This window comes from Gopherus flavomarginatus, chromosome 21 (assembly GCF_025201925.1).
Source record: "Gopherus flavomarginatus isolate rGopFla2 chromosome 21, rGopFla2.mat.asm, whole genome shotgun sequence".
In the NCBI taxonomy this organism is placed as follows: Eukaryota; Metazoa; Chordata; order Testudines; family Testudinidae; genus Gopherus; species Gopherus flavomarginatus.
Genome location: NC_066637.1, coordinates 20128303 through 20137914, shown reverse-complemented (window position 1 = coordinate 20137914; position 9612 = coordinate 20128303). Strand labels below are relative to the sequence as shown.

The window sequence follows — 9612 nt, the reverse complement described above, 5'->3', positions numbered from 1 at the left end:
GCTCGGCCGGCTCCGGGGACTCCGCCGCGCACGGCGCCAGCAGCAGGAGCAGGAGCAGCGCGAGCAGCGCCATGGCCGAGCGAGGAGAGACAGGCAGGACCGGCGGCAGAGCCCCGGCCCCTCCGAGCCCCGCCCACAGAGCGCTCAGCCCCGCCCGCGCTGGCGGGCGCACGGGACGGATCGGCCCTTGGGCTGGAGGCGGCGGCGATGGCGGAAGCGGGAGCTGCCGGGGCGGGTGAGCGCGGGCTGTATTTCCCCCCCCCCCCGGGGCCGGGCCGGGCCGGGCCGTGCCGTGCCGTGCCGCGCCGCGCGCTAACGGGTGCTCTCTCCGCAGGAGCCGCTGTGGCGCTGGTGGAGCGCGGCGCCGGCCGGGGCGCGGATCCTGGCGAGCTCGTGGCTCTGGCGCAGCAGGTGCAGAAGGTGAGAAGCCCTGGCGAGCCTGGCGCCCCGGGGTTTGGAGGCCGGGGCCCCTCGGGGCTTTCTCTGCGGCGCGGCAGGGGCGAGCCGGGCTGCCCCGTTCCCGGAGGCTCTCGGGGTGGCCCCAGGGGCTGCATCGGCCTGGGGAACTGGCGTGGCGCTGCCCCCCCCCCCCCGGCTGCGAACCAGCCCGGACGGGCCCGGCTGGGGCAAGGGGCGGGCAGAGCTCCAGACATGATGGGCGTGAAGGGCTCTCCGGCTCGGCTAGCTCAGCTCCTGCGCCCGGCAGGACTATGGTTAGCTAGGCCAGGGCTTCTCAAACAATTTGGTGGGCCCCCTCTGAAAGAGTTCAGGCTGTGATGACCCCACCCATACCCAGCCCCCTTATTTCTGCGCTGCTGGTAGAGGCAGAGCTGGGCACCTGGCTGGCAGCTGCTGCTCTCCTGTAGCCTTACAACCCCCATTTTTGGGTCTGCCCCCCCAGTTTGCGAAACACTGAGCTAGACAATCCTGTTCTGAAAACCTCCAGTGATGGAGATCCCTCAGTCTCCATAGGTAATCTGCTCCAGTGTTTAACTACCTGCTAAGAAGTTCTTCCTAGTGCCTAACCTAAATCTCCTGTGCTGCAAGTTAAGCCCATTACTTCCTGGCTTGTCCTCTGTAGGTAGGAAGAACAATATCACCCTCCTCTTTATAACAGCCTTTTATGTATTTGAAGATTGACACCATGATCCCTCTGTCTTCTCTTCTCCAAACCAAATAAACGTATCTGACGAATAGTGTGACCAGATGTCACGATTTTATAGGGATAGTCTTGATTTTTGGGTCTTTTTCTTATATAGGCTCCTATTACTCCCCACCCCCTATCCTGATTTTTCCCATTTGCTGTCTGGTCACACTACTGACGAAGTCCCACAAAAGCTCATGCTCCAATACGTCTGTTAGTCTATAAGGTGACACAGGATTCTGTCACTTTTTACAGAGCCAGACTAACACAGCTACCCCTTTTAAAATCTTTAATCATGTTATTGCTCTTCTCTGGACTTTCTCCAATTTGTCTACATCTTTCCTGAAATAGCGTGCCCAGAACTGGACACAGTATTCCAGTTGAGGCCTTAACAGTCCTGAGTAGAGTGGAAGAATTACTACTTTTGTCTTCCTTACAATGCTCTTGCTAATACTGTACAGCCCAGAATCATGTTTTCTTTTGTTGCAACGTTGCTGATTCGTACTTAGTTTGTGATCCTTTATAACCCTCAAATCCTGTTCTGCAGTATTCCTTTCTCAGCAATTGTTGCCCATCTTGTATTTTTGCAATTGATTATTCCTTCCTAAGTGTAATACTTTGCATTTGTCTTCACTGAATTTCATCCTGTTCATTTCAGATCATTTCTCCAGTTTGCCAGTATCATTTTGAATTCTAATCCTGTCATCCAAAGTGCTTGCAACCTCTTCCTGCTCAGCATTGTCTGCGAACTTTATAAGTGTACTCTCTATGCCATTATCAAAATCATTTATGAAGATATTGAGTAGAACTAGACCCAGAACAAATTCCTGCAGGTCCTCACTTGATATGTCCTTCCAGCTTGACTGTCAACCATTGATAACTACTCTGAGTACACTTTTCCAACCAGTTGTGCACCTACATTATAGCAGATTCATCTAGGCTATATTTTGGTAGTTTGTTTATGAGACAGTCATGAAACAGTATCAAAAGCCGTACTAAAGTTGAGCTATCTCACATCTACTGCTTCAACCTTATCCACAAGACTTGTTACCCTGTCAAAGAAGAATATTAGGTTGGTTTGACATGATTTGTTCTTGACAAATCCATGTTGACTGTTACTTATCACCTTATTATCTTCTATATGGTTACAAATTGATTTGCTCCATTATCTTTCCAGGTATTGAAGTTAAGCTAATAGGTCTATAATTCCCTGGGTTGTCCTTATTCCCTCTGTTTGCTCTTCCTCTTGCTTCTAATGTGGGCGTCTTTAGAAGCATCTGACCAACTGGGGTGGGATTGGTCATTGCTGACCAACTGGGGTGGATATCACCAGCTGGTCAGCAAAGATCTCTGCACAGTGATGTCTGACTATCTGAAGAACTCCCACTGGACCTAGACGGGTAAGCAGTGGAGGCCAGCAGAACCCCTTGGTACCCTGCTCAGACTTGGTCTACACCTAAAACTTAGGTTGACCTAGGTGCATCACTCAGGGGTGTGAATTTTTCACACATGCCAAGAGTCATACTTAGCCCAACCTAAGCCTTGGTATAGGCACCATTAGGTTAATGGATTATTTAGTTACTGTCTTGCAAGGGGGTGGCTTTACTGCAGTGACAGAAAAACCCCTTCCATCATTGTAGCAAGTGTCTCCACATTACAGCAGCTGTGCTGCTGTAGCACTTGTAGTGCAGACACACCCTCAGTCAGGATAGGAACATGGGTTCACATTTGGTTCATGTGACTACTGCTGCAATGATAAGGACTAGAAACAATTTAAAAACCCTTGAAAGCTCAGATTCTGCAGATCAATTCAGCAAGGGATGAATTCCACTGTAGATTCTGCTGCTGCAGAATCTTGGAATACACCGAGTCCTGGTTAAAACCAATAAAAGACCCATTTATAGGAACTGAATAAGGGGGTATTACTGCATATACAAATAGATGGTACATCCTCCTGTAGAATGCAGCATTCAGACAGGAAGGTGGACTTCTTTTCAGGTTAAAGCACTGGACTGGGAAAGCATATACTGTGTGTACTCATTCATAAGCCGCATATTTTGGTAAAAAAGTGTCGCTTCAAAGAGCGGGGGTCAGCCTATAAATAGGTCTACAGCAAAATTTGATGATTTTAAACTTTATGGAATCATTGAATTGAATATTTAATACATTGGCGTTTTGTTTACCAGGAGCATTCACAGGCATGGAGCCCCTCAGCTCCCTCTGGCCGTAGTTCGCCGTTCCCAGCCAATGGGAGCTGTGGGAAGTGGTGCCACTTGCCGCAGCTCCCTTTGGCTGGGAAGGGCAAACCATGTGCCTGTGAACGCTCCAGGTAAACAAAATGTCCCAACCGCCAGTGGCTTCCCCTGACAGGCCAGGAGCCAAAGTTTTCCAATCCCTGAAATATAAGGTCGGCTTATGAAAGGGTCATACAGTTTTTGCTATTTTTACCTATCTGTTTTTGGGGGGTCAGCTTATAAACGAACGAGCTAATGAACAAGTATATATGTCACCTGACATTGGGGCCCTGATCTTGCTTGAGGCCTCTATGTACTACTGTAATTCAAATAATTCACTTTAGGTCCCTTCTTTCAAGGTTGTACTTGAAATAGAAAAAAATCAAGCAAAAGGGCATCACTTGTTTAGTCAATCAGAATGAAGAAGAAGAGGCAGTTGCTTCCATAGCAGCAGACTAAGGGCTGTTCTACACTAGAAAACTAGACTGACCCAGCTACTTTGCTCAGGGGTGTGAAAAATCCACACCCCCGAGCCAGGTAGTTAAGATGACCTAAATCCCCATGTTGACAGCACTAGGTGGATGGAAGAGTTCTGCCTTTCAGGGCGGTGGATTTTACTACAGTGATGGGAGAACATTGCTGTAGTAAATGTTTACACTGAAGCGCTCCAGTGGTGCAGCTGCAGTAGTGTTTTAAGTTTAGTCATAGGCTTATACTTCATATTGCAGCGATCGAGGTGGTTCAGAGAAGAGTGAGAAGAATGGTTGATTGAGGAAAGGATTGGACTTGTTTGCCTTTGAAAGGAGAACAAGAAGACAGGACATGATAAAAAATACATAAAACAATGAATGGCTTAGAGAAGGTAGATCAGGAACTTCTGTTCTCCCTGTCTCAAAATGCAAGAAGGGAATGTTTAATGGAATTAAAAGGTGGGAAATCAAAAGAAATACTTTTTCACACAATGTGTGGTTGAAGGGTGGAACTTACTGCTACAGGAAGTGTGGCTAAACTTTTATAGTATACCATCGAAGCACTCCTAGTGGACACAACTTATACTGGCAAAACTGAGCTTCTACTGGTATAGCCTATTACAGTTTCTCGAATTAAACAAGCTTTACCAGCAAAAGTGAGGTTATGCTGTCTAGCTGTATTTATACTAGGAGCCCGGCTAAATGACAAATCTCATGTTTCAGAGCATAAACCTTATCAGACAGGTTCAGGAAGAACTTACTTTATGACCATACCAAAACTCAGGCTGCTTATGGCAACTTTTTCATGCTAGTCTTCATGTAACAATGCACACTGTGCAATTTCCATAACATTACCTGAAATAACCAGCCTGAGTTTTGGCGAGGTCAGAAAGGCTAACATGGTGGGAGTGAAGCTGGCAGGCATTAAACCCATACAGTCTAATCTTTACAAGGAGTGAGAAGGCCAGTAAGTTTTTCTCTGATGCCTGCTTATTAAAATTTCTCTCTTTCTTACAGGCAGATGAATTCATCCGAGCTAATGCCTGCAACAGATTGACTGTCATAGCTGAGCAAATCCGGTGTCTGCAGGAGCAGGCCCGGAAGGTAAGGAAGATTTAGCATTATCAGTGCTTATCTTTCAATCCTGCAGGCTGAACTGATTTCTAGTACCTGTCAAAATGGTACATGGTTTGTAGTTGTGTATCCATTTCATGGTACAGAGAACAAGAAAAAACAAGCAGCAGTCCAACACTTCTTTCAGAAACCATTCTGTCGCTGGCAGGGAAATCTCTTTTTTTCCAGGAATGAGTAGTGTGTGGAAGGAGGAGAGCAAAAGTCTTGATACAGAATATGCGACCAGAAACTGTCAGACCTTTGAGCTGGCTCCCAACTTTATAGAGTAAAGGAGATTGCTCCTTTCCCAAACAGTATGAAGTGTACAATCTCTAAAGCAAAAGCCGCTGTCTCACTGGAATGATAGGATTTGTGACATAAACCTCCCAAACCACAGAATTGTGCTCTGGAATTGTGCTCATCTAACATCTTAGGTGTTACAGAGGAAGAAACAACAAGGTTTGGATGCAGCCTGAATGTGTGGGGTAGGAGAGAGAGTACTCAAAGATGGCTTACTCCCAGATTTGGAAAGGAAGGTGGTTTGCGAAGCTTGGTTTTACCTATGTTAAATTAATCTTGATTGCAAAACATCCAGGAGGAGATCTGGGATTCCATAGAGTGGAGAGCTAGATCTGTCCTCTTCATAAAAAGCTAAATGAAGCCATGTGAGTAGTTAGATTTTCAGAGAGGGTGGATGTAAAGGGAGAAGAGGATTGGGTTTAGGATATAAACCTGGGGGATCTATGGAGAATATGAGGAGGGTCCACCAAAGGAGATACTGACTGAATGACCAGGGAGATGGAAGGCGAGCTCAGAGCTGACGCTTACAAAAGCCAAGGGTGGACAAGATTTCGAAGTCTGTATGACTGTTTTGAAAAGTAGCAGAGGTGTCAAGGATGGGTGTGTAACATGATTTTCACAGGGAATTTCTGTCCTTGCTTGTTAAGGACATAGTTCCCTATAGATACCCACCATAATAGATTTGATCTCAGCTACTTGATTGATTTGTAATCCTGAGACAGATTTGAACCCATGTGTGAAAGGCAAGTGCTTTATCTAGGGCAGGATCTGTGTTGCTTCCCTGAACTCAGCAGCCCAGAGTCTTTGGTGGTGATCCATCATTAGCAGATCTTAGCCCTGACACTCCATTGGGTTGTAGTTGGCCATTGTAGACACCTAGGGAAGCCTCAGAGAGTTAAGAGATAACTATAAAAGTCCCCTCCCGCCCAACTTCTAAGAAGCAAGTCCTGGAATTTGACATTTGGAGCCATGAAGCCCCATGCTCACTAATAAACCTGTGGTCTGTTGGATGGAACAGCCAAGCTAGATTCCAAGGGAGGAGTCTACGTAGTGCTGATAGTTATGAAACATTGGCACAAATTAGCCCACATTGTTTAGTTGACTTTACTGAGGGAGGCTCTTCCCTTCCTTTCCAGAACTACAGCATAGTTTTCCTGGTGCAGAATTGCTGCTGTGTTTCAGTGCCGGAGGGCATGTTGTATAGTCTGAGGTGTTAGTGTTGCATTTTTCTTTTCAGCTGTGGATTTCAGAGGGGGTAAGAGTCTTACAATTCTGTTGTGTGTAGGTCTTGGACGAAGCTAACAGAGATGCTGATCTTCATCATGTAGCCTGCAATATTGTGAAGAAACCAGGAAACATCTACTACCTGTACAGGCGGGAAAGTGGCCAGAGATACTTTTCCATCCTTTCTCCTAAGGTAGGTGGTGACCTACTCTCCTGTAAGAGTGGAAATCAAGAGTGAGCATGAGGGGTATGTCGCCAGCACACATTGGGGGCTGGCTTATTCTGTTGGCTCTCTCAGCAAAGGGTCCATTGACCCAATGGGAGTGCACTTACCAAAGCTGCTCTTAAGAGGGTATGTTTTTTGTTGGTGACTTGGTTTATGCTCACAGATTGGCTTGGGAGCTGTATGGTGAAATAGTCTTTGGGAAAAGCTGAAAAGATTTTGGCTGTTTAGAAAGCAAGCCAAAAAAAATAAAAAACAAAAAATCTAGGTTGACCTGAGAACTGAATGAGAGATTTCAAGGAGTCCCCTCCTGGTGGAATTAACATGCATGATTGCAGATTCATCTCCTCTGAACCCCATGTCAGTGAATCTTCTCAGGACAATCTTTTCCAATGTGTAAGCCCAAAAGTTGATTCACTGACTCCTCACAGTTCAGCATTTCATGTGTTTAGTCATGGAAACCAGGCGCTACTGAACTGTTAGTGGGGAGGTCTCAGAGAAGATCCCCTGCTCCAGGCAGCCACAACTGTTCTTTCCTTGGGTGTGAGCTAAAGAACCTTTAGAGTTTTCATTAAATATAAAATTGAGGATTCTTGTTACATATGACACGACCCAAAGGGCTGGAATGCTATGTTATGTGATGATATCTCCTCCCACCCCTGTGTACCCCAGCAGCAGCTTTCTAAGTAGGCCCCCTTCTGGTGACCATGCTCACTCTATACCAGTACTGTGATTGTTCAGGAATAGAGATCACAACCTCCTAGGGCTTTGCTCATGATGTTACCCCACTCTGAGGAATCTCCTCTGAAGTAAAAGTTGTATTTTCTCTCTGAAGTGTCCAGTATCCAATTCACATTCTTTAATAAAAGCAGATTTTTAATGGCATAGTACAGAAAAGAGCAAACCACAAATCGAGGCCCATGGCAATGAATGCCTCTAGTTGGCTAAGCCACTGCCCTGTCCCTGTCAGCTCTGTCACTATACAGAGCTTGTATTAGAAAGTATGGTAATAGGCCTTAGAATATGCCTGAGTCATCAGCAGGGTTGCTTAATCTCGCATGTCTAGGGAGGTCACAGGCTGGTACATATGTTAAGTTTTTTGAAACCAGCATTTGGGTATTTCATCAAACCAAACTAATATGAGTGAGTTTGCTTGAATCCTCCAATTCATATGACTCCTGGTACCTGTCCTCTTCCGCTCCTCCCCCCGCTTTCTCCTCCCCGTCCCCAAACAGATATGTCTAACCAAGATCCTCTGAGTCCCATCTTCCTCCACCCCCCATATCATGCGTATAGCTATTATATGCTTTACTATTTTTAACATACACCTTCTATTCTTATTTTCCTGTTAGTGAATGCACACTCAAATACACCATGTACCTAGACACAAACAACTTTTTCCTTTGGGGGCTAACAAATCATTAATACCACAAGAAGGGAAGCCTTCAAAACTGGGGTAAGTCCTTTGTTAGGATGTGTACCAGCACTCTGAATATTAAAATCTGTCAATGCTGGTAGAGCAGTTCAGTCCTAGTAGACAGACGTGTGTAATCTGTGTAACAGGTGAACTTCTCATGAGTGAGACCAAACCCTGACATGAACTTGTCATCTGTTTTCTACAGGAATGGGGGACCAATTGCCCACATGAGTTCCTTGGTGCCTATAAGCTTCAGCACGACATGTCCTGGACTTCATCCGAGAACACTGAGAAACGAGATGCGGAAATTAGCATCCTTGACAAGTTGCTGAGCCAGCAGGCAGTGTTGCCTCAGTGTACGGAGCCCAACTTCCAAGGCCTCAGCAAGTGAAGCAGGCTGACAGTAATCGCGCAGGCATTCTGAACAGCTTCTTACTGTTCTCCTTAGCTGACTACTGCAAAAGGAGTTCTAAGAATGGAGACCAAGAAATTAAAACAGACCTTAGCAGCTCAGTTCAGCTACCCCTGGCTCCAGATTTTCATTTAAAACTCTAACACAAACCCTTTCTGCCTTGCACCACAGCATCTAATGACTTGTAGTTTGGTTAATTACTCTACCAGCTCTAAGAATAGACATCTCTTGAGTTCCTCTAGTATCTTCTCCCATGATTTACTAGGGCCTGGTCTACACTACAGAGTTAGTTGGATGTAAGGCAGCCTACATTGACCTAATTATGTCAGTGTACACACTACAGCCTTGCTCCTGCTGATGTAAGTGACCTATTACTCAGGTATAACAACTCCACCTCCATGAGAGGCATAGGGCTTATGTCAGTATAGTTAGGGCAACGCTGTGGGTGTGTGGACACTGCAGGATATTTACATCGGCTGTTGGCTGTCATTCAGTGAGGACTCAGGATTCAGAAGTGCATTTGTGTGAAGTGTCACTCAGAGAAGAAGACACCAGGCTTGATCCACCATCTGAGCCCTTGCTCTGCCTGGCCACCCTGCCAGCTTCTGTTCCTTGATGCCTGACTGCCCTGCCAGCCACTTCTTTTCGCTGCCTGTCAGTCACCAGCATGTCTCCTGTGACCTCTGTAGGTCAGTCTCTTTGGGCTTGTCCACACGAGCACTTTAAAGTGCTCTAACTTGCTGGCTGGGGGGGTAAAAAAATCATCTCCCTGAGCACAGCAAGTTTGAGCACTTTAAAGTGCTAGTGTGGACAGCCGCATGTGACCACACACAGGTCAAAGCGCTGTAGAGCTCTTTGACGTTTTCTAGTGCAGACATAACCTTAATAAGTTTTAGCTCTCAGCAGGTTGGGCAGAAACACTTCCCACTGCAAGTGATTTCAGCTCTCATCGAGTACTTAGCAAAGGCTCCTAATGAAGCCTATTTAACTCTGTCTTTTAACAGTGGGAAGGAACAGGTTAAACCAGACTAGGGAACCTTGAAAGAGTCTACACCTCCTAGCTGGGACACCCTCT

At 46.3% G+C, this 9612-nt stretch overlaps 1 protein-coding gene across 1 annotated transcript; it reads left to right on the top strand.

Moving 5' to 3' along the window:
- Positions 1-171: 171 nt before the first annotated feature.
- Positions 172-8647, top strand: C21H1orf50 (chromosome 21 C1orf50 homolog). The gene is made up of 5 exons (XM_050931294.1): positions 172-235; positions 335-420; positions 4866-4952; positions 6547-6678; positions 8331-8647. The coding sequence occupies exons 1-5, from the start codon at positions 208-210 to the stop codon at positions 8514-8516; spliced, it is 519 nt and encodes a 172-aa protein (XP_050787251.1). The 5' UTR covers positions 172-207; the 3' UTR covers positions 8517-8647.
- Positions 8648-9612: the final 965 nt, after the last annotated feature.

Coding starts and splice junctions, on each gene's coding strand:
- C21H1orf50 (XM_050931294.1), top strand. CDS start 208: ATGGCGGAAGCGGGAGCTGCCGGGGCGG. Junction 236..334: donor AGCGGGAGCTGCCGGGGCGG/GTGAGCGCGGGC, acceptor CTCTCTCCGCAG/GAGCCGCTGTGGCGCTGGTG. Junction 421..4,865: donor TGGCGCAGCAGGTGCAGAAG/GTGAGAAGCCCT, acceptor TCTTTCTTACAG/GCAGATGAATTCATCCGAGC.